Source organism: Macrosteles quadrilineatus, unplaced genomic scaffold (assembly GCF_028750875.1).
Source record: "Macrosteles quadrilineatus isolate MER2022 unplaced genomic scaffold, UCM_ALF_1.0 Scaffold_2__2_contigs__length_208266976, whole genome shotgun sequence".
In the NCBI taxonomy this organism is placed as follows: Eukaryota; Metazoa; Arthropoda; class Insecta; order Hemiptera; family Cicadellidae; genus Macrosteles; species Macrosteles quadrilineatus.
This window is the reverse complement of record NW_026542595.1, coordinates 26,101,941-26,127,822: the sequence shown is the minus strand read 5'-3', so window position 1 is coordinate 26,127,822 and position 25,882 is coordinate 26,101,941. Positions and strand designations below refer to the sequence as shown.

At 36.6% G+C, this 25,882-nt stretch overlaps 1 protein-coding gene across 1 annotated transcript in view; it reads left to right on the top strand.

Annotated features, from left to right (window-relative positions):
- The window catches only part of LOC128984747 (cGMP-specific 3',5'-cyclic phosphodiesterase), a 266,127-nt gene extending 240,989 nt beyond the window's left edge, over positions 1 to 25,138 (top strand). The window contains exons 19-25 of the mRNA XM_054404093.1: positions 1,396 to 1,575; positions 2,037 to 2,190; positions 15,527 to 15,672; positions 17,016 to 17,099; positions 17,339 to 17,489; positions 18,237 to 18,304; positions 19,439 to 25,138. Coding sequence (XP_054260068.1) covers positions 1,396 to 1,575; positions 2,037 to 2,190; positions 15,527 to 15,672; positions 17,016 to 17,099; positions 17,339 to 17,489; positions 18,237 to 18,304; positions 19,439 to 19,714 — 1,059 coding nt within the window. The 3' untranslated portion in view covers positions 19,715 to 25,138. The remainder of the gene's footprint in view (positions 1 to 1,395; positions 1,576 to 2,036; positions 2,191 to 15,526; positions 15,673 to 17,015; positions 17,100 to 17,338; positions 17,490 to 18,236; positions 18,305 to 19,438) is intronic.
- Positions 25,139 to 25,882: the final 744 nt, after the last annotated feature.

The window sequence follows — 25,882 nt, the reverse complement described above, 5'->3', positions numbered from 1 at the left end:
TTATTTTTAAGAACTTTTTTTAAAAGTGTGTGATAAGTTTATTTTGGAAAATAATGCCAGTAAGTGAGGGACACTTCAGGAAATTGTATGGGTTACTAGCTGACCCGGCGAACTTCGTATCGCCTAAGTTATAGGTTTCCCCTAAGACAGACCGACCCGGCAGACGTTGTCTTGCCTTTGACTATTTGTAATTTAAGTACCGTTACGTTTAATTTTCAAGATGATCTCGTTCGCATCGCTCAATCACGTCCTGGTTGAAGTTCGTTCGCTACGCTCACTCACCTTTGGGTTGGAGCTCGTTCGCTACGCTCACTCACCTTTAGGTTGGAGCTCGTTCGCTGCGCTCACTTGCCTTCAGGTTAGCTCGTTCGCTACGCTAACTCGCCTCCAGGTTGAAGTTCGTTCGCTACGCTCACTCACCTTTAGGTTGGAGCTCGTTCGCTGCGCTCACTTGCCTTCAGGTTAGCTCGTTTGCTACGCTAACTCGCCTCCAGGTTGAAGTTCGTTCGCTACGCTCACTCACCTTTTGATTGCAAATTAGCTGTTGTCATAAATGTAAAAGAAATAATAGTGCTGCACCCTGTTGGTAATCCTTGTAACTTTAATGCTATTGAACATCATAGAACAGAACCAACTTGTTTAATTGAAACAGCTGTTAAGATTCATTAATTCCATTTCTCATAAGGTTAACATGGGAAACTCCAGAGCCACTGGGGCGGAGCCCTTTTAAGAATTTCGAAACGGGAAATAGTTTACGTCCGATTCGCATACCTACAGAATTTACACACCAAATTTCATAACGATCGGTGAAGTCGTTCCGGAGGAGTTTGCAGACAAACACTGTGACACGAGAATTTTATATATTAGATTGAGGGAAGGCAATGAGAAGTGACTCCTTCACTCCATCAAACAAACACGAGCTCACAGTAAACGGATAACCTCTGACCGAATCCAGAAGGCAATGCACATGTGCGTAGGTAGGTTAAACATTCTCATTTTGATTCAATGTAGTTGAAAACCGCCACTCTCAATCAACCGCTGCGATTTTAACTACACAGCTCTCAAATTAGAAACCGCTGCAGCTGCAGGAGAACAACTGCTACCGCTCCCTCTCTTCATGACTAAACTGTCTCATTTAACAATTTTTCCTATCACACTGTTTAACATTTAAGTGATTGAAACTCAATCGTATTGTTAGACCTCTGGAAACCTGTTTGTGGCGCGGATTGATATATAAATGTTTATTAGAGAATAAAGAAGAGATTAATGGAATAGTCTGTACTCCTTTACACCATTTTAGTAAATTGAATATGATTTCCACTACACTGACAAATCAGAGTGTGTATTTTGAGAGTGAGAATGAGTTATGACAGCTTATTGGGACTGTCATTGCAGATTCTAGGGCTGCTTGTAGCCTGCCTCTGTCATGATCTGGATCACCGAGGAACAAACAATGCATTCCAGACCAAGACTGAGTCACCCCTCGCCATACTGTACAGCACCAGTACCATGGAACACCACCACTTTGACCAATGTGTCATGATACTCAACAGTGAAAACAACAATATCTTCCAGGTAATGTATATTTCCCCACAAAGTTACATCAAACCAACAAACATAGCTTAGAAACAATCTGTTCAACCCTCCACAAGTGACTTTGATTGTAAAACACAGACTTTGAGATGACTTTTGGTGTTTTAGTGGAGTGGGCAGTGGTGCCGTAATCTTCCACTATAGTAAATAGTCGGCCATTGTCTCGGGTTTTTGGCTAATTTGTAAGCTAGGAAAGGAGTGAAATTGACTAGTGGTCTTATTGGAACATTTGCCTTATGGACATTTGGCATTAATTTCTTGCTACTCAATCCATTTCAAAACTATTTTAACCAAATGACTGTGGTAAAAAACTTTGTCATTAATAATTCAATTTTGTAAGCTACAGCCCCTAAGTATACCTACATAATCAATCATTTGAGGTTTATGTACAATACAATAGTTTAGTTATTGTTTTTACTGTACATGTTTTTTCATCATTGCAGGCCCTTTCGATGCAAGATTATAGATACGTCATGAAGGTTGTGGAGAACTCCATTTTATCAACAGACTTAGCAATGTACTTTAAGAAAAAGAACAAATTTTTGGAACTGATCGACAATGGGGAGTTTGACTGGCAAAGTGAAGAAAAGAAGGAATGTAAGTTCAACATAAGAGTACTCCGTGCATTTAGTGCTGTCATCACTGTATCTAAAGTTTGATTTCAACTTTCTTTTACTAAACTTACACAATTTCATTAACCCTGCACTACTCGCGCCATATCTCATAACATGGATACTCGCGCGGGTGACAGTTGTCCCCCATTTCGTTTTTGTATATATATATGTAAAAATATTTGTTTTATAGTAATATTATGTCTCAAAACCTATTAAGTGACTATTTGAGATTATTTATGAATAGTATTCATGTTTTTTTTCTGTCCAGTATAACTTAAAAATGTTAAATTTTAAAATACGGTATCATTCTTTTTTGACCAAAAATAATTTTACGGATTTTTACCCTTAACATTTGTAATTTTTTTTCAAGGTAACATAGTAAAAATAATTTTTATTTCAAAAAGTAGTTTAATGATGAACACAAACACAGATATTTCTTTGCCAAAATATGTTTTTTATTTTGTAAAAACTGAAATTACTGTAGATATAGCAGTTTCAAATGAAAGTGTGCATCTTTGTTAATCACATGGTATTGAAGGTATGCATAGTTACAAGTGTGTTGAAACATGTGCCGTTTATTCCTCTACTGACATATATCATTTAAAAATAAAAAGCATAAAAAAGCAAAATAAATAATAGAACAAAATGTACGCAGAACTATATAAATGACAGGAGGTATTGTCTACTCCACAATGTCTGTCCACAATATTCTTCAATGTCCAACACGTGGTTTTTTGCCTCTATCTGGCCCTCTTCATTGTCATTTTCAATTATATCTTTATCAGAACTATCTACCATCAACATGTCCAGAATTATGGGTCATCACACAATCGCGGGCGCTTCGGTACACTCATAACGGTTGCACTCGCGCGGGGGACACTTGTCACCCAGTCGACTATTGAGCGATATAACACGGGCCACCAACCGGTTCGACGTGCGAAAACACACATAGGAGGATCTATTGTTTATAACAGAAAGCTACTGAAGATCACACCTCTTTCCCCCATTCGGCGACTGAGCTGTGCCCTAAACAAAAGCGCTGGGTGACAACTGTCACCCGCGCGAGTGTTGCAGGGATAATGACCATTTCATAAAAAGGATGTTTTACCACTTTTTAAACATTTGAAAACATTTAAATTTCATATTTGTAACTTTGGATGATCTTAAATAGCTGGACGGCCATTCAGAAAATAGATTATGTTTTTGAAAATAAAAAGTTTAGGATGGTTTTTAAAACTACATATACACTCACATAACACAATCACATTGAATGCCGGAGCATTTCTGTTCCTTGAATGGGTGGCCTTTATTGGTTTAGTGAGTCGGTGGCTCAGTCGGTACCGTCGCAGACTTTGGGCCCAAGGCATAGCGATGTCGTGGCCGTCGTGGGTTTGGATCCTGGTCACTGCCAATAACATTTATCAGTACAGTTCACCTTTGTACTGTACCGGCTCACTCCTTGCTTTGCTGCAAACGATCCACGCACGGGCGCTTAGTCTATGTGGACGGGCAAATGCAAGGTTAAAAGAGGCCTATTTTTTATCTTTTTAAAAAATAAATAATAATAATAATAAAAATAATAAAAATGTTTATTGGTTTGGGGGGCAGCAGATGTTCAAGGACCTTCCCCTGAAGTTGTAGACACTAATTATCTGGTCTAGGTTGTGCATGTTATGCAGGTGATACCGGCACATACTTACCATTATCACCTGCATGTAATGGAAAAATTTCTTCTTGTGCCACCTCAGTGTCTTTCGTTCGCAGGGGTAATATGACATCATCTGGTCCGTACAATCAACTCCTTTCATATCCACATTATATTGCATCAGGGGCTTGGGCATCATCTTTACTTGCTACTTCTGTTTCGTTTAGTGACCATCTCGTTTTCGTAGAGATTTAGGTTACTGTTCTTTTGTCTTTCCACTTCCTGATCATAATGCTCTTGGCGTAATTGTCCAAAGTCTCACCTCACAGACAACTGCATGAACTGACCAGTGGTATGTGACAACCTACACAACAGTTTTGAGGACAATGTGTAGCTGTCATAAAAATTTTCCATGAACAGCAAAGGGCCTTTTTTAAAAAAAATCTTTTTGGATCAACACTAGAAGGAGTGCTACGTATTTTAACATATTCTGCCACGCAAACCAGTGATGCACTACATTAATATTAAATATCGTTGGCCGCACTCAACTTGATAAACGGTACTTTTTTAACTAAGTTAAATTGAAGATTAAAGCAATTATCAAAGGGATAAATGAGCTTGACAAGTCCAGATTGTCTTCTTTTTCATTTCTTCATTAATAGAAATAATTTTGGTAGTTACTCTTGGTGTCTACACCATTGGTTACACTGGTATTGGATGGATGAGGAAACAACTACATACCAATTTAATGATACACCATTTCTATTATATAATTTGCCACACGGGGTCAGGTGTGTTGTCGTGAGTAACACAATCTTCGGGCTCAACTGTTTATTTGTATATTTTTTATTGGTCAATTAATTGTTCTGGAAATACCACAACAAGTAATGAATCAACTTTCCTCTTTGTTTGTTTTGGATCGCTCTTTCTTTAGCTCTAAGGTTGTGCAATGTTCATTAATACCTACTAACCTACAGTAGAACCCCTCATATCCGACCTCGGAATATCCGACTCCTCAGGATATCCGACCTAGTATCTGACCTGACCGTCTACTTATTTACTGTCTGGGCCGATAACGCCGAGCGCGATCGGTTAACCAAAAGGCTGAACGCGGATGTTTCCGTAATCGCGGCAGACTGTTAACGGGTGTTACTGCCGTCGTGGGAGACGATTACCGAAGTTGTGGAGACCGCAATTGAAATGCTTCTCCCGATATCCGACATTATGGCCACTCCGACCGTGGCCTGGTCCCCTCAAGGTTGGATATGAGGGGTTCTACCTTTATGATTAGTTTTTCTGCCTTTTTCCATCAAATCTACAAGAATCACAAATTTCCTGTCACAAAAACATACACTATTGTTTATAACTTTTTTTGCCAATATATAAGTTAGTTTGCAAACATTTTTGGGCTTATGGGGGATTAGTCTTTACATCAAGTGCAATCTTCTCTCACAGTTCACATTTCAACCCATATTGTTTCATCACTCTTTATGATGTAATCAAGTAGTGAGACCCCATCTTTGGCAGATGAAAACGGTTCTAGATGAACTGATCTGTTTATGATGGTGGAGTGGCTAGTTTGTATATCTGTAGTGTTAAGTAAATCCACTAAAAGGGGCATTTTACATCAGCCCATTATAATAGACATTTCTTTTTGCCTTAAAACCATGACAGCCTTATAATGGGAAAAACAAACTTTTACCAAGTCAGAAAATAGACCTCGAGCCGAGCTTTTACGATCACAATGTTTTAGCTATCACAAAACGTGTCTACAAGGATCACGCATTCTCCGCGATCTACAGCAATAACGTTTTCGTGATCCACAGACAATGATAATGTTTCCGAGGCCGTGGGGGCAGAGGTGCCCATCCCTGGAAAGTCAGGGGCGCAAATCCCTCCCCATTTCATACTGCCCCTTTCTTTACACCCCCCCCCCCCCAAATAAAAAAGCCACCTTCTTACACCAAAACCAAAATTTTAAGGATTTTCAAAGGAAAAAAATATATATATATATAAATCAGGTGACATTCAATACGGAATGCTCAATACAGAACTCGTTTTCCAATACAAAAACTATGAATATGATGAAATAGTTACAATAGATATTTGGGTGATTTTGAAATGATGAAATGGCCATGCACATTATAGATAATTCAGGACAGTATCTTCACATGACCCAGAAAATAACAAAAATATCCACAAGTGTACAAAACGCAAAACCAAGTAGCTGCTACGGGTGAGGTTCATTTGTCCGAGTTTTCAACTGTCCGAGTTTGTTAAAAATTACAAAATATTTGAAAAATCATTTGTCTGAGTTTTCAACTGTCTGAGTTTTGATAAATAACTAATAATAATTAGATAAATCAACTGTCCGAGTTTTCATTTGTCCGAGTTTATTAAATTATTTTAAAAAATATCGAAATATCAAGTGTCCGAGTTTTCAACTGTCCGAGTATGGTTTAAATAATAATAATATTTCGTTAAATCAACTGTCCGAGTTTTCATTTGTCCGAGTTTTTAAATTATTTAAAAAAATATCAAAATTTCATTTGTCCGAGTTTTCAACTGTCCGAGTAGGGGCAACATCAAAATGTGACACTGCGCGCCGAGACTAGCGTGTCTAAAGCGCCTGTTCAGAAGTCGATGTGAACCCCTTCTGTGAAGGAGTCAGGCATTGTGCGAGCCGCGAGAGCCCCTCACTTCGAATTAAGAAAAAATATTTTATCTATTCTATATATAATTCAGTTTTAAAAATCTTTGTACAACTAAATCTAGAGTTCTACTGTACCGATTTTATTAATTAATGGGTCGTTGGAAAGCTTAGGTCGTGTAGATTTGCAAATAATTATGAAAGTTTTTTTTTATTATGATTTATGGTGAAAAATTTCAAAAAAACATGTTTTCCATAAGAAATACATTGAAAACGGTGTTTTTCACACTTTTTATTTGGGTGCGACTTTTAGCTGCCTTTTTTAGTGTTTCCAAGAAGTGTATGGTATCAATTTGTAGGAAATTTTATTCTCTTTCAGAATATCACCTTCCACTTTGGTCGATTTCCTCACCATTTAAAAGTTATTTGCAAAAAAGCTAAGCAACCTCCGAATTTATAATAATGAGAAAATATTGAGTTTGGGATATTTTTGTTAAACTTTGTACAACTAAATCTAGACTTCTACCGGACCGATTTTGTTAATTAATGAGTCATTGGAAAGCCTTACTCATGTAGATTTGCAAATAATTATGAAAGTTTGATTTTATTTAATTTTTGTGGCGGAAAAATAAAAATAACAAAAATACATTCAAAACTGTTTTTTTCAGGTTTTTATTTTAAAGTTTATATTTGTAGTCAGCTTTTAGCTGCCTTTATTAAATAATTTCAAGAAATACACAGAGGGTATTTGTAGGAAATTTTATCTTCTTTCAGAATATCACGTGCATTTTCTACGATTTACTCACCATTTAAAAGTTATTGTCAAATTAGATAAGTGACCTCCAAATTTTTAGTGGTTAAAAATACTGAATTAGGGATATTTTTGTTAAACTTTGTACAACTAAATCTAGACTTCTACTGGACCGATTTTGTTAACTAATGTATCGTTGGAAAGCCTAATTTGTGTAGATTTGCAAATAATTATGAAAGTTTGATTTTATTAATTATTTTTGGTGAAAAAAGAATAAAAAGCAAAAATACATTAAAACAATTTTTTTTATAGTTTATATTTTAAAATTTCTATTTGTAGTTAACTTTAGGTTGCCTTTTTTGAATATTTTCAAAAAACGTCTAAGAGTACTTTGTAGCAAATTTTATTCTCTTTCAGAATATCACCTTCCACTTTGGTCGATTTCCTCACCGTTTAAGAGTTATTTGCAAAAAAGCTTATCAACCTCCTAATTTATTGTGGTGAGAAAATATTGAATTGGAGAGATTTTTGGTAACTTTCTACAACTAAATCTACAGTTCTACTGGACCGATTTTATTAATTAATAGGTCAATAAAATCTGTGTAGATTTCCAAATAATTAGTAAAGTTTGAGTTTTATTTATTTATGGTAGTAATACGTTTGCTGGTATGAATAATCTAAAAAAATGTATGGTAGTAATAATGGGTTAGCCAGTATGCATCATATGGAACACAACCTATAGTTTAACAGCTGATTTTTTTATTGTTATTTCCTTGATTTTTCTTTGTTTACATTTAGTTGTTTACTATTTGAATTGGTGGTTAAAGTGAGGTCCGTAAAGTGTGTGTTTCTAAAGTAATGTTTTTAATCTGTACCATTTAAGTATTGGTGAGTTAAGTGATGTATGGATTTCATAACCAAAAATTATTATTTTAAACTGTCAATTATAAATTATTCAAATTTAATTTATAATTCACAGTTTAAAATAGTATTTAATATTTGTTATTTTGAACTGTTCGTTATAGACTCAATATTTTAAATTAGTTGAAAACTGAATAACTTTACTCTTCACTACATGGTTGGTGATAGAAAATGTTTCTTTTGAAGTGTCTCATTTTTATGCCATAAATCTCAATCCAGATACAGTGATATACGATCCACAGTAGTTGATGAAGTCGTCAACTGGGACTACTATTGTTCTTTTATTTTAGGGGATAAGACATATAGACAAGAAGTAAAAAACGTGACGGAATACAGATATTTGATGACCAAAGATGGGGAATACGCCGGTAATGTCGAAATCGAAGCTGCAGCAAGAGTTTTTGACTGCCAATTCAAAATATATGCTGAGAAATTGGATTATTTTGTAACGGTTGGTGAAGGCACAACGATCTTAGAACATCAGTTTATTTTCTAAACAATTTCATTCTTTAAAAAATGTTCAGGTACTTACAAGGACATATATTATGTACTACTGTACTTTCTAGGGACCGTTGTATTTAACTACAACGGGCTCTGTTGCTAGTTTTTATATAAGACTAATTTTACAATTATTAATTATAAAGTTAAACTCTCATCACCTAACACAACCAACCAAACTTGCTGATAATATAAAATACCCTCGCCATTATTATATTATCAGCAAGTTTGGTTGGTTGTGTTTGGTGATGACATTTTAATTTTATAATTAAAAATTGTAAAATTAGTCTTATAATAAAAATAATATAATTTTTCTTAAGTCAACGTGAGGGCCTCTCGCGGCTCGCACAATGCCTGACTCCTTCACAGAAGGGGTTCACATCGACTTCTGAACAGGCGCTTTAGACACGCTAGTCTCGGCGCGCAGTGTCACATTTTGATGTTGCCCCTACTCGGACAGTTGAAAACTCGGACAAATGATATTTTGATATTTTTTTAAATAATTTAAAAACTCGGACAAATGAAAACTCGGACAGTTGATTTAACGAAATATTATTATTATTTAAACCATACTCGGACAGTTGAAAACTCAGACACTTGATATTTCGATATTTTTTAAAATAATTTAATAAACTCGGACAAATGAAAACTCGGACAGTTGATTTATCTAATTATTATTAGTTATTTATCAAAACTCGGACAGTTGAAAACTCGGACAAATGATTTTTCAAATATTTTGTAATTTTTAACAAACTCGGACAGTTGAAAACTCGGACAAATGATTTTTCAAATATTTTGTAATTTTTAACAAACTCGGACAGTTGAAAACTCGGACAAATGATGTGATCCCGCTGCTACGGGAATGAAGAAAATAGAACAACATTTTTTGAACATTTAAGGAAGCTTTCCGAGAATACGGGTTTTCTGTCTACCTGCATCATCATGTCTTCTTGACAATAATCAATGACCGCAGAAATGTCCTGTCATTCGCTTGTGGCTGGGAAGACATCATCATCCACTCCCGTGATCTCAACCATACCAATACCTAATGACAGTCCCAAACAGTGACAGGGACATCATCATCAAAGCTTCCTGGGACCTCAGCGTTCCCCCAAGAACGGAAAGATCTTGACATTACCACTTCTGATCACTACCTCCTGTTATCACGACAATATCTTGACATTCCTTGGTGGTCGAAAATACATCAACACCGCTTCCTGTGATCACAGCAAAGCTTAATATTCCTCCACGGTTGTAAAGACATCCCTTGTTTGACATCCTCCCTTGATCGCGGTAATATCTTTGCGTCCCTCTACATTCGCGAAGACATCACCATCGTCTCTCGGGATTGCAGCAATATCTTGATATCCTTCCGCAGTAGCAAAAATATCATCACTGCCTCCCATTATTGCGCCAGTATCTTCCCCCACAGTTGCGAAATCATAGGGATGTTCCGCAGGAACTAATTTTAGTTATGAATAGCCAAAATTATGTTGCAAGTCTTGTGACGCAAAATTCTAGGGGGGGAATAAACTAGTATTCACCAAGTCAGGCTAGGCCTACCCCTAGAACCGGCCACACTCAAATTTCTTCCCCGGAGTGCTCAGAAGGAGCCGAGAAAAATCCAGGGGTCGATACGAAGGTGTCACGGCTTTGACTGATCAATTTATTTAAAATTTAATCGAAGGCTCAGTGCTCTAGAAGCGCTCAGGAAATCCTGCAGACGCTCAGTTGGAGCTATATCATCCCAGCCTAACGTAAAAGTGTTTTGGAGAATTTTGCCTAACTTTTAGAATGACTCTGTAGGACCTACGAGTATCCAATCTTAAGCCAATGTGATATAAATACTCGTAACGAACTTTAAAATATTTAACTAAAGGCCTAGGTAAATAGTATGAAATCGAATATAATGTAAAAGCACTCCCTACAGAGACGTCGGGGCCTGATTAATTTAATTGGACGGATAATTTGACGTGAAATGATTTAAAACAAATTTAGTATTAATTTACGTAGCTGATTGTTCAAATCAGCCCGCTCCCAAGACTTGGTTCTTTCACCCGCCAAAGACGGGGTTTAGAACTTAGACGACAAGTCTCGGGGTATTAAAACGTCGAATCGACTAGAATAAATTTAAGTAATAACTAATCGTTAAACGAACAGAATAAACGTAATTTCGTAGCAAATTAATTTGAACGAACCGAAAGATATCCACCGCTAGTCACTGGCAGGCAGGAACTGGCGGGTTTTATGCAAGTCGGCGAAAACTAAGTTAATAAAATTTAGAAAATTAAATCGAATTTAAACGGGTAAAAATGAGTGGCAGACGAGTATACGTATATTAAAAGAATAATAAAATGAACGTTAGAAAGTCTAACAACGAAGTTAGCTAACCTGAATCAATAACGTAGAATCGTATGGCGTGATCGTAATTTCGCAAGAGCTTCTCGTGAACAAGTCGACGGTTGAACAGCGAATAATCTTGTCCGGCTCAAATCATGATTTCCTCGGTCGAGGCTTAATCGCTCTGGTGGTGAGTTCGAGAACTAGCCAACAGCTGATCGGAAATTCACCTGTTGAGCCGGTCTAGTTGTCGTCTGTCGTTGGTCAACAAACACCATTTTGGGGTTATGTCGTCGTCGGCGTTAAATACCTGTAAAATCGGCCGGTTTAACTTTATTATGTGAAACGAAGTGCTATTATGAATGAATATGTAGTTGTGGATGTGTTTGTGTACTTCACTGTGAATAAAAACAGGCCTACGTTCTTTGGCCCATAGCCCAAGCTATGGCCAACACATAGGCCTAGGAGTAGGCTATTGTGGTTAAAAATTGGGTAAGTTCTGATGTTCATTTATTCGTAGTACGTTTTTACCCCCCTTAAAATTTGGCACCTTACACCCCTTACCAACTTCAGCAAAAAAAAGAAAAAAAAGATCTTAAACGTAGGGGTTCGGACGGGGTCGGAATGGTCTCGAAGAAGGGATGCCTGTAGAAGTCGTCGTTTAGTCGTAATCGTTCGGATCGTATCGTATCAACCAACGGGAGGGATATCACCAGCTCCGTCGGGGCGTGCGTCGGAGTTCGTTGCGTTGTTCGATCGGCTCTTCGGTTTCGAAGAATCTACGTCGTGTCGGGCGTCGTCCACGAGGCACGTCGGCCACCTCCGATGTGAGGTGACTCACCACGACAAGGCCCGATTGGCCGTCGTTCGTCGCGGTTAGCCTCGATGCGTCGTCTTTTCCGGTCTCGGCGAATTAGTACGTTGGAACGTTCACGAGGCACGTCGGCCACCTCCGATGTGAGGTGACTCACCGTGGCCAGGCCCGTTTGGCCCTCGTTTGCCACGGGTTGCCTCGGGAAAGCGTCCTTTACGATAAATTGCGTTACAGGATTTCTGGGATACCTCTGTTTGACAGGGGTTGCAATTGCCCTGAGCCACTGCGTCTGCTCAGTCAACGCCGACTACCCCTAATCGTTGTCAAACAGCGGTATTTCGCGTTCCAGAAATTCTGCAAATTTCGTGTTTGTTTTTCGTGTAATTTTGAAAATTTTGATTTCGTGGTTGATGTTTTTGACCGGAAAGGGCTGGAGACATCGTCGTTGTGGAGGTTTCGTACTACGGTGTGTACTCTGACTAGAGCGAGGTCAGCAGTACACCGAATGCCGAGTACCACCTCCAAACTTAGGCCCGGGACGTGGATATCCCGCGAATAAGGTTGGCCAGCAATCGTCGTCTACTCGGTATCGATCCGAAACACACGCTGCGTTGTCCGTTCGTTGGTTGACGTCAGTCTGGTCGGGTACGACGCCGCACGTCCGAAAGTGACGTACGATCTCCAATCAGACTGACTGACGAGTCGGTATCGACGAGGGCGCTGAACGTCTCACCTGAGATGACCACGTCGACGAAGGGTCGGCCATCTCTGGGGGTCGCGTTCGCGGCTGACGGTTCCCGTGAATTGCGTTGTTAAATGGAGCCAACGGCTCCACTCGGAGGTCGTACGGCGTCGGGTAAATCGTTGCGTCTATCGAACGTTACGCGATGATCGTGTTCCGTCGTTGGACCGAAGATCGTGATGCGCGACGGAATATCTTGCCTGGGCGATGGGATGTTGGCTGGCAGCTTTACCAACACTTCGAGGGTTCGTCGAACGGGTGAAGGATGTTCGGTGGGAGTCCCGAGTTTCTCTCGCGCGCTGGCCGTCTCCTTTTGCGTGGAAGGAGGTTCCAGCAACTGCGGTCGAATTCGGATATCATGGGCCGCATAAGCGGTAGTCCACGATATCGTAGTCACCGTCGGGTTCATCGGCTGACCGATGCTTCCCAACGGGTTTCTCAAAGACTCGCAAAAGCGTTTGCGAAGCTCGGCGACGCTACTCCCAGTTCCCAGCTGATACTTCGTCATCTCAGCTATTATTGTCTGCTCAAAGTGTGGATCCAACCGACGCGCGGGTCGTCTATCGGCGATCTCGGTAAGCTCTCCATCGTCGAAGGCATTATTTCGGAGATTTCGTCGTAGTTGTGGTCGTCGACGTTTGAATTTCCACCGTGTCTATCGTTACGTGGCTAATCGATAACGTATCGGGTCGAGTAATGGTCGTCGTAGTAGTCGAAGTCGTCGTAGTAGTCGAAGTCGTCGTAAATTTCGTTTATCTCGTAATTTCGTTTAAATGTCGAAGTCAAAACCGTGTTTTCGAGTCCCTGTTCGGGCGCCAGAGATGTGACGCAAAATTCTAGGGGGGGAATAAACTAGTATTCACCAAGTCAGGCTAGGCCTACCCCTAGAACCGGCCACACTCAAATTTCTTCCCCGGAGTGCTCAGAAGGAGCCGAGAAAAATCCAGGGGTCGATACGAAGGTGTCACGGCTTTGACTGATCAATTTATTTAAAATTTAATCGAAGGCTCAGTGCTCTAGAAGCGCTCAGGAAATCCTGCAGACGCTCAGTTGGAGCTATATCATCCCAGCCTAACGTAAAAGTGTTTTGGAGAATTTTGCCTAACTTTTAGAATGACTCTGTAGGACCTACGAGTATCCAATCTTAAGCCAATGTGATATAAATACTCGTAACGAACTTTAAAATATTTAACCAAAGGCCTAGGTAAATAGTATGAAATCGAATATAATGTAAAAGCACTCCCTACAGAGACGTCGGGGCCTGATTAATTTAATTGGACGGATAATTTGACGTGAAATGATTTAAAACAAATTTAGTATTAATTTACGTAGCTGATTGTTCAAATCAGCCCGCTCCCAAGACTTGGTTCTTTCACCCGCCAAAGACGGGGTTTAGAACTTAGACGACAAGTCTCGGGGTATTAAAACGTCGAATCGACTAGAATAAATTTAAGTAATAACTAATCGTTAAACGAACAGAATAAACGTAATTTCGTAGCAAATTAATTTGAACGAACCGAAAGATATCCACCGCTAGTCACTGGCAGGCAGGAACTGGCGGGTTTTATGCAAGTCGGCGAAAACTAAGTTAATAAAATTTAGAAAATTAAATCGAATTTAAACGGGTAAAAATGAGTGGCAGACGAGTATACGTATATTAAAAGAATAATAAAATGAACGTTAGAAAGTCTAACAACGAAGTTAGCTAACCTGAATCAATAACGTAGAATCGTATGGCGTGATCGTAATTTCGCAAGAGCTTCTCGTGAACAAGTCGACGGTTGAACAGCGAATAATCTTGTCCGGCTCAAATCATGATTTCCTCGGTCGAGGCTTAATCGCTCTGGTGGTGAGTTCGAGAACTAGCCAACAGCTGATCGGAAATTCACCTGTTGAGCCGGTCTAGTTGTCGTCTGTCGTTGGTCAACAAACACCATTTTGGGGTTATGTCGTCGTCGGCGTTAAATACCTGTAAAATCGGCCGGTTTAACTTTATTATGTGAAACGAAGTGCTATTATGAATGAATATGTAGTTGTGGATGTGTTTGTGTACTTCACTGTGAATAAAAACAGGCCTACGTTCTTTGGCCCATAGCCCAAGCTATGGCCAACACATAGGCCTAGGAGTAGGCTATTGTGGTTAAAAATTGGGTAAGTTCTGATGTTCATTTATTCGTAGTACGTTTTTACCCCCCTTAAAATTTGGCACCTTACAGTCTGTTGGGCCAGCTAGTAAATTATAAATTTCAACATTTTAAATAAAATTCCCCCCTAAAACCATCTCTTTAAATTCCCACCAAAAAATGCCTGTGGCGCGCTTGCACCACTGTCCTCCCCCCCTCTGGGCTCCCCTGCATGGGGTTGATCAAGATTTGGCTATGATCATGGAGGTTGACGTCTTAATTTTCATTACGGCAGGAGATAGTTAGGATTTTACCGCGTTTGTGGAAGACGATAATGTCACACACGGCCGTGATAATGATGTCCATACAGCCGTGAGATAGACTTGATTATTCCGCAATCGAATTGAATGGTGATTATATTTCCATGGCCAATAGAAATATTCAGGATTTAGTCACGATCACAGAAGATTATCATGATATTTTTGTGACCACAGGAGGTGTTCAGGATTTGCTGACATTGTGGAGGACCGCTACAGATGTCTTAGGCAGCGATGCAGTCCGCCATGAGCACCGCTCATTGTATATTGGGGGGATGGGGGTGCCTGATAACATCCTGCCCTGAGGACCAATAAACCATGCGATGTCCCTGTTGGACATGATTTAATTTGTATTCAACCTCCATGGTCCTCATCAGGCAATGAAATAAAATAAATATATACATTTTTTTTTAGATACAGTTGGTGGTAAATATTTTACAAATAAAACATTGTATTCCTTCAAATTAATCAGGATGACCAATAACAGCTGTATTGGTTCTAACTGAATTTATTTGCAGTGCTGTGTGGGATGATGATGACGGCATGTGATGTGAGTGCCATTGCTAAACCATGGGAGGTGCAGCACAAGGTAGCCAAACTGGTCGCTGATGAATTTTTTGATCAAGGAGACCTGGAGAAATTACAGCTTAACCAGCAGCCTGTGGTATGCATATAATGTGCATTATTACCTAAATGTCTTATTATTTCTGATAACACAGACTCTAGATATTTTATGAAATTATTGAAAAAAATACATCTCAACTGGGGCTTGATGAAGACCATGATTTACAAACAGCCCTCATATAAAAGAGGTTGTTTGTTAAAGCCTGTCACAAGATCAATTAATTGATAGATGGACTTGAGTGTTAATGGAATCAGTATTGAAATTGACCTCACATCAACAATATCTGTAGTTAGTATATCATACAGAAATGAGTCTGCTGATCACTTTTGCTATCGGCCTATATTGAACCCTAAATGGGTATCGCACGTACATTTGACGTAGGGCAAGTTATTTTTAGCGTCCCAATCCCTCAACCAACGCTGCCATAGACTACCAAACACAAGTTGACTTCCCATCCAATTGTAAATTTTGAAGCTCGTTTTTTGTGTCTAGTTCATGTCCGGTGACATTGGTGGCTATTGTCGACTAAATTTATTTTCTATTATTTTTTTGTTAATTTTGTGCTTTAGTTTGGTTTAGAGGGTGAGTTATAGTTTATAATTATATCGTTCTATTTGGCTAAATTAGGGTTTTAAATTATTCAAATAACAAGAAACAAATTGTAAACAAAACACGACCTATACAGTGCACCGGCCAGAACTAACAATAAAATTGGCTTCCCGCAGCTGTTCCATAAGGATGGAAAATCTACTAAGGGCGTATGTTTTATCTATGATGCTACCCTCCTTCCAGCAGTGCTCTCAGCAGTCATTTGCCTTGTGATGGCTGCCTTGGTTGGGTAGTAGTGTATTTCATTATGTCCTTGCTAGTTGGTTTCTTGGAACGCATACGTCAAACTTACGTGTCAGTACCCTTTGTGTATGGTAAAATGGCCGGCATTTTGTCAAATTTACGTATTGATACCCTTAGCTTCACACTGTATGACTATACCTTACTGTATGCTATTCCTATGTACGTCAAATTTACTTATTGATACCCTTAGCGTCATACTGTATGGCGATACCTTTTCTAGGGCTAAAAACAAAGAAGTAAAACTAGATCAAATTATCGTTGATTCAAGCTGCTACTAATGATTACGCAAATTCTGGAAGAAGTTGTTGTCTGATCCTGTAGGTCACATTACTTATTGGGACACCTCATATATTTTAAACATTGGAAATAAATTTGTAATACTTTTTTGAAATGCCCGTTAGCTGTTGATATCAGCATGTAACAAATTACCTACTAAAATAAATAGATAAGAACCAACATTTTTTATTTAATAGGGCTTATATTTTAAAAGTGTTTTTTTTTTTTTTTATTATTTAAGGTTTTGTTGACAGGCAATGATGGACAGAGAGCGCAAAGATGAGCTTCCTCAAATGCAAGTTGGCTTTATTGATGTAATCTGTCTACCTCTGTACAAGGTACAAAATATTTAATTTTCATGAGTTGTAGCTATTTTTTAAACAGGGGTTTTGAAATTATATTGGTAGTTAAACCACTTTACTCATTTTTACATATTGTAATTCAAATGTGTAAAGTTGAATGCGAGTAAACTAAAATTTCCTACTGTTTCAGATTAATTTGGTTGATAACTTCAGTTTTATCATAGTTATTACTAGATAAAATAACACCTTCAACATTTATATTCCATATTTTGCAGGTTTTGGCAGACACTTTTCCTTGGATTCAGCCACTGTATGATGGTTGCTATACAAACAAACTTCACTGGCAGGATCTTGCAGAAAAAGTTGAAATGGGCCTGACATGGATAGATCATGATACCATTGAAAAACCTATTGAGGAATTTGATGGTGTGTGAAGTTGACTTTTTTATAATTTTCAGACCTGTTTATATACTGCAGATCTTAGGCATATAGTTGGTTTTTTGACAAGATCCCTATAATCTTTTGAATGGATATTTTGATCTGCTGACCTTGGTTAGGAGTTGATCAGTGTTATTTTTTAATGTTTTAGTCAATGAAATAAGCATTAGCCTGTGGATTAAATTATTATGATAGCCTACTATGTTGAAAAAATGTTGTTTAAAACCATAAACCTGTAAAGGCCGTCAGTACTTATTTTTAAAAGAAATAATATCCTTTATATAATCAATGTGCTGTTATCTTCATAATGAGCGAAATAATAGGATTTTTTTGGAAGTGACAAGAACAATCTTTTGGAAAGCTGGGAGAGTTTTTGAAGGGTGGGATGAATCTCTGTCGAGGCTGTCTCATCATGCATTGGATAAATATTGTAGCACTGTAATAGCACCTACTTAGTAGGGCAGTTTCATACTGTAGAAATTGAAAGTTGAATATTGTTGACCTAATAAATAAAACAATCATAAGCTTATTGTAAACTACTTTGGACTAGACAATGGCATATAAAACAAACCATCTTGTTAAGTACAGTACTAGAAGCTGACATGTATTTTTGAGGTAGAGAATACTTGAATATTTAAATTTAAAATGCAAACTTGTGCCAATTTAAACTTTAAAATTTAAATTTTGGTTAACACACAAATGTGATAGGAATTTAAATTTGATTTTTTTCTCTAGCGTATCAAGATACACGAGACATAGAGTTAACAGTTACAACACTCAATTGCACCCACACGGACAAGAAGGTAGGTTCCAAATTTTATCTTTTGGTATGTGCATGATTTAAATTCAATGCTGTCCTATTTCTCTCTCATCCACAGGCCTTCAAAGTTCAAACCACCTTGAACACTGACAGTAATTTTAATATGGTTTGAAAATTTTCTTTTTGTACTCTTACAATATTGATTAATATTCTGTAAATATTTTAATTGTTTTTCTTGATTTCATGATAAAGGTTTGGTGAAAAGCTGTAACTATGCTGAAAGCGTTGGCTAGCTATGGATAGGTACTGTAGTTGTAAGTCAAAGATAAAACACTAAAATCAATAAACAAACAAATACACAATATGTACATCATATCAGCTTGATCAGATCTGATTTGTCTTTTCTGATTGCTTGTCAGATCTGTATCAGATTTGAAACAGCATAGAAACCCTGTAGCACTACTTCCATTAGAAAATGACTGTCACCTTCCGACGTCCCCAAAAACTTGTTAAAACGGACCGTTTAAATGCGTATTTGACTTAAATTTAGGAGAGCATTGTATTTAGACAAGTGATCACTGCTGGTCTCAAATCTTTCCCACGATAACGGTCGTTTCAGTACCGCCCACTTCCTGCCGATCTAGTCCGGTTAAACCGATGTGCTGATAAAAATTATCCGGTTAAAGAGATGTTATTTCCGACGAGCGTGGTCCGGTTAAACCGATATCCGAAAAAGAACAAGGATTTCAGATATATATTGGGTTTCAACTTAAACTTATTATTAGTAGAAAATAATAATGCTCAATGGTTGGTTATTGGATAACTTAGGTTATGTTTTCACCAGAATCCGACCAGCTAGTCGCTTACCGGGTCTTGAATACTTTGTATACCAAGGTAGTTGGTGATTGGAGCAAGTGGTCGGTAATTGGTGATTTCGTAAAAAAATGAAAATTGAATAGTAAATTAAAGTATAGTATTACATAAAAAAATGCCATAGAGTCGTATATAGACGATTATTTCATATAACATGGTGTAGACTTTATCTATGCAAGATTCATTTATTGCATGTTTTAAAGTTAAAAACGTTAAACTGGTCGGTTATTGATACATTCACCCTCTACATCATTATTTAAGGTTAATTCTATGGTTAGAATAATCAATAATGATTCCTGTGCAGGCCAGTATAGCGTCATCAGACGTAGACCCTCAAGCTCTGTCTGCTGGCCGCAAGTACAACAGATTTACTAGTTTCCGAAGGTCGAAGGTAGGCAAGTCAGTGCGCAGCCGTCTGAGCCGCTCCATGTACAACACCAGTCAGTCTAGGTCCGAGGATGACAAGACACCCGAGCCACCCGACAGGACAGAACCTGCGAAAGAACAGAAACCACCCAAACCTCCTCCCACCACCCAGCCCACCCACAAGACAAAGAACAAACTTTGTGCACTTGTCTGAACTTGTAGAGAAAACATTTAGTTATTATATCTGTGATTTTAGAGTATTTATTTTGTAAATATTTAATAAGGCTGAAAATTATTTTGTAAGACAAAATGGATTTTTAAGCAATCAAAGTGCATGTGATCTCACCAAGTTGTATAAAGTGTAGTTGTTTGTAATGTTTTGTAGAGTTATAAATCTTAAATCAATTTTCTATTGTTCCTACTCTTTGGTAGATCGTAGACCTATTATGTGTTGTAAGTATTTCGTAGAACTTTACTACTTAAGAGCAATTTGTACTCTACCTGTAAGATGTTGTTGGACGTATTATACAACAAAAAATTGTCAGTCTCCTACATAAAAAAAAACAAAAAAAAAACAGACATAGTATAAATTATCATTGGTTAAAATTTGTAAAAACATATTGATTTGTTGTTTGGGTTGGTTTTAGGAAAATGTATTGTTTAACAAATAAAAAACGTGCTTGAGAGCTAAGGAAGAGTTCAAACTTGTTAAATCAGTATATATAGATGGTTTTGTTTTGATTAATTTGTTCATGTTCAAGCTTTTTTTCTTGAACTGTAAAATAATGTGGGGATTAGTTATAAAAAAATATGGAATACAATATCAATTTCCTACTAGCATCTACTAGGTACTAATTACATTTTTACAAATCTTAATAACTTATCACTAGAGGAAATAAAAAAATTTTAAAAGTCCATTTTGACCTTGTATATTAGAAAATACATTTTACTATATAATCACATTCAGATTTCTTAAAATGCTAATGGTAGTAATGATTTTTCTAATTCTTTTTCATTCTACAATGAAGTGGAAATCATAGACCACAACCTTAAATAGTCCCCTTTTTTTACTTTTGATTCCTAGAGAAAACATAACAATTCCATAGCTTCACAGCTTGTCTCATCAGAAGCAATAACTAAAGGGCTTCCATCAATAACAAGTTGGAATTGAATGGAAAGGTTGTAGGAAATTGCATTATAAGATATTGTTAGAATCCAGTGATTTTAATGTGTTTTAAATTAAACAGGGCAGTTTTAATTCTTTTCAATGTTTACATACACGAACTATGTAACCCAGAAAGAAATAAGGTACAAAGGAAACTTGCTCTGGGACGACCGTGATCTTTCACCGCTAGTATGTTGTGCCGGAAATTACTCTTGACGAGCAAAGAAAATCGTGAATGGCTAGCACTGTGCAGATATTACAATCGCACAGGGCAGGTCTTCCTCTATCGTGAGCGTTGTAGTACATGAAGACGAGGGGACAGTGTTGGACTTTGCCCTAGACACCATCAACTAGTACTAGACACAACTTAAGTGTACCATTGAATGTTTCCTCTGTACCTTAAGCAGAAATTAGCTAATGGTTTTTAGCTCTGTAACCAGTATGGAATCATTCTAAAATAGATTCAACTAATCAAAAGGAAGGCACTCAACTTGCATTTAATTTTTACAGGATCGTGTGTTCCTATAATTGCCACACTTTTCATTGGTATCACTTACCTAGATAAAGTAGAACTTTACAACCCATTAATGAGGATGCCAAATTTAATCATTTCATAAAATAAAGCAAAAAGTATAGCATGTCTAAGAGACAAGGAAAAAATAACCCTTACCCTTAATAAAGATTGAAGGATTAACATACACTACATTTTCTCACAATTATTATTCTTTTTCTTTATTGGTACCGGTGTCACAGATTTTTTACTAAGAAAATGCATGATTAGTTCAGAAAATAAATGTATTTTCTTTCTAACAGATTCCCATTTAAATCTTATTTGTATCTCAATTCAAAACTGAAATAATTATTCAACAAATTAACTCTGTCAATCCTTCATATGACTATATTTATTCGCAAATTTAAAATTGATTACAGATAAAGAATTGGTTAGACAGAAAACATACTTTCACTGTTATAAGTCTCAAACAGTGAGACTTATAACCAATTGATACCATTGAGTTTAATTAGCTACTATATTGTTACGCTCTATTTTTTTTACATAAGTAATACACTACCTACAAGTTACCAATGTGGTGCCTGCATAAAATATGTAAAAAAAACTTTGTTACTAAAATATGGTCTATTTACATGTAAACATAACTTTTTCTGTATACTTAGTTTAGGATTTAGGCTATTTGGACACATGCCGATTTTGGAGGGTTGGCAACAAATCGAGATACTTGCAGACATACAGAATTTTCATTGGTCAAATAATCAATTCCGGTTCCTTTGTTGTTGTGACAACCAGCTGGAATGGATGTTTGAACTAAAACAGGTGAGGATGGTCATTAACAATAAACAATAATAATAATTTATGTGTGTGCAAGAGTGAATTTAGTGACATGTGCTACTGTGTCATTGGCAGTGGCTGGCTGCTTGTCTACATTTAACAGCGCCAATCAGTGGTTGTACCATTCAACCATTCAATTCTGTAATTCACTACCGGTAGTGGATTTTTGAAAATTAACCGTCCAAAATTGGTGTGTGTGTGCAATTAGCCTTAGGGAAGAACTACTGTTTTTGATAGGTATTTATTTCATCATGTCATATGTAATAAGACCTAGAGTACTTTGATAGATACCATGTTCAGCTGAAAAAAATTAGCACTCTTGAAAAATTTGGTTGCTCTCATCAATTGTTTGAATGATCCAGGGAAGTTTTAATGATTTATGATTACAGTGCCTGTATTAAGGGAAACTTGCTGAACTATCGGTAGCTCTAAGAACACAAATCGGGTTTGCATACAAAAACTTAGAACCACCATTTCCAAATTTAACTTGGTCTATTATTGTAATAATATTATCTTATATTAAAAGAATTTGGTTTTTCTTTCCGAGTTCGTTCGGCTCTTCTACCCGACTGATTTTCTTGATTTAGGTCTCAAATTGCCAGTCATCAAATTGAAGGTATGCACGCACATTTCACATCAAGCATCAGCATGTATTTATCTACAGTCCCACTCGAATTATACGTAAACGAAATTTGCTCCCAATGTTTTTCTTGTGAGAGTTAAATTTGGTTTTTCTTTTCCGAGTTTGTTTGGCTCTTCTATTTGACCGATTTTCATGATTGAGGTTTTAAATTGAAGGTATGCACACACAGATTTCACATCAAGAATCGGCATTTATTTATCTACAGACCCACTCAGCTTATATGTAAACAAAACCTGCTCCCAATGTATTTCTTAAGGGAATTAAATTTGGTTTTGCTTTTCCGAGTTCGTTTAGCTCTTCTACCCGACCGATTTTATGATTGAAGTCTCATATCTCAAATTGAAGGTATGCACGCACAGACTCAAGCAAAGAGGCATCAGCATATATTTATCTACAGTATACTCGAGCAAAAAACTTAAATTTGATCTTTTCTTGAATTCATACTTCAATTTAAGATGTATTTCACCAGTTATAATATATAATCCTATATATTTTAGTCTAAGAACCTTCAATGAAAAACCAGCTTTCATTTAAGCTATCAGTTACCAAATTGGACAAGTTTCACTCAAACGCAAGGTGAACAAGAAACATAAAAATTATTTTTCATAAGGTTTTTCTATGATTAAAAATCAATAGCTCCAGTATTGTTTATGTTTTTTTATATGTTTTAAACTCAAAATCCTATAGTCTAAAACAAAAGCGTGTGTACGGACAAATTTTTATTTTTGTCCGAGGATTTTTTGATATTTTTGTTTATTGTCGGGTATTTGGCCACGAGAAAACATTTGGACTTGGTCCACAAGGCTAGGAAAAATCCAGTTTCCACCCTACAGCCCTTGAAAGTGCCCATGTTATCGTCAATACCTTTTTGTAGCTGCAGTTAATAAAAACAGCTGATACAGGTAATTTTATTGCAATCTATGAATTTATAAAGGTGTGTGTTCTTTGTGTCATCTAATCTAATAGCTAATCTAACAAATTTAATGTTTAATCAAATCCGAGCAAAGGTTGGTGTCCTGGTACTAATCAGTAAATTATAGGCTTTAATTTGAGCCTCGGTATTGTTCATTTGAATCAGTTGAGTTCGAGATATTGTATTACTCAATCAAAGATCATAAATTTGATTATTTCTTGGATATCATATTTATTTTAATGCTGCGGAGCAGCATGGGTCCTATATACCTAATATTAGAGCAAGGAACTAAGATTTGGCTCGTTGAGTTAATCAATTATGATCAAACTAACACCCTTTTACTAATTCCTCCACTGTTTGTTATTTTTTAGGATTTATAGACACAAAGTTACTCAATTTAACAACTTTGATAAGTTGTAGGTATAAAAACTGAAGAGTTCTCTATACAGCATTTTTTAATTTATGGGAGGGGGGAAGGGAATAAATCTGACATGTTAAGGAAATATTTTTGTGAAAACCCAATCAAGCAAATGGAAATTCGCTTAGTCTAAAAATTGGCTGTGGTGATAGCTGCAGACATAATGGGTATAATAAAATAAGAATGTGATATGAGTCACACTTAATGGTATTTATTTACAGACACTGTGCTCATGATTTGATTACTTATCCTGGTATTCCTTGATTCATAGATCTAGTCATATGGTATGCCACAATAATTATTAAGATTGTTGAAAATATGGAAACTTACAGCTGTTTGTTAACATTGTAGTGTACATCACATTTCCACTTACAAGCTCAGGGTGCTTATTTTCTGTAATAACTTTGTCTTGACCTGTAAAATCTTCAAAGTAAATTGTTAGTTAATGGCTTAGCAGTTGATGTTTGTTAACATTAGTTGTGTATGATGGAACGGAAATGCCTGCAGATGGAATAGAGTAAATGTGGCACAGTAGGCACACCTAAGGAAAATTGCTGTCTCTAAAGGAATGAGATGACAACTAGGTACCGGTATAAGAAGACATTACTTACAAAAAATTAAAATTATATATTATATGTATAAACTTTACTTTGTAAAATAGGTTTCAATGAGATGTACACAGGCCTACACAATGTTAAAGTAAGGACAATATGAAAAATAAGTTCATATTTATATGCCATTACTGGTATCTCCAGATTTAACATGTGTTTGTTCAGATTATGATTATATATTTTTACTCAGCATTTATTCCAAAGAGAGGAAAAATAACAAAATATATTTTTTGTTAGTGCAATTTAGTAAATGTTGGTTTACAACGAACTTGTAAATATAGTTAGGCTCAGTTAAATGTCATTAGAATTAGACGGTTACAAATACTTCTTTTCTAATCTTACCTCTATATTAAGTAGACTTTTCTCAATCTCTGTATGGGATATTGGAATGGAGGAATATTTTGATTACTTGGGTCATTGTTACCTGTATTTTACAATCAGATTTTATGTGTAAAGAATTTGTCATTTTATAAGAGATTTAGTAGATAAAGAGGTTGGAAATTTGTTTTAAGTCAGAGTTCTCTTTTTATAAATGACATAAGAAGTGGTTTTTCAATGTTTTACTTATTTTATACCCTATCATCTTTTATGAAGAAATAGTGAATATTTTTAGGATATATTCACAGAAACACAACCTTCTCTAAACATTTTACCCTCCAAAAGGATAACTTGAGATACTGTGTAAACAATTTAAATACCTTAACAATGAGGTATGTCATAAACATTTGATTTAGTGAGGTGTTTGATTTGTTTTGATTTTACATGCTAGTTTGAATGGCAAACAATATATATTTTAAATTATTTGAAAGGGCATGAATGAAATAGCTTTAGACTTCTGAGTAAAGGTCACTTGGCTTGAGACACATATGGCCAGGTCAGTCTGTGGTGTGTATATAAATTTAGTATGTTGTGGCCCTTTAAATAATTGTAAACGAAATGGTATAACTCAATTCCTGTAAAAATTGTGGTTCAATAGTCATTGTAAATTATTTTATTTTCCTATAAAAACCATAAAATAAGGAAAATTGTTTAAAAAAATTCAGTTTTGATTGAAATTAGTATGTGATAATCCGTATAATTCTTAACAACATAGTACAACCTCCCTATTCCTGTAAAAATGAAGAATCAACAATTATTGTAACTTTTGTTATTTCCCCATAAAAACCCATTAAAAACGGAAAAATTGATTTTTTTTATCTGATTGAAATTTGTCTGTAATGGTACTTATAACTCAAAACAAAATACTGCAACCCCTCATTCGTGTAAACATTACGGTTCAAAAGTTAA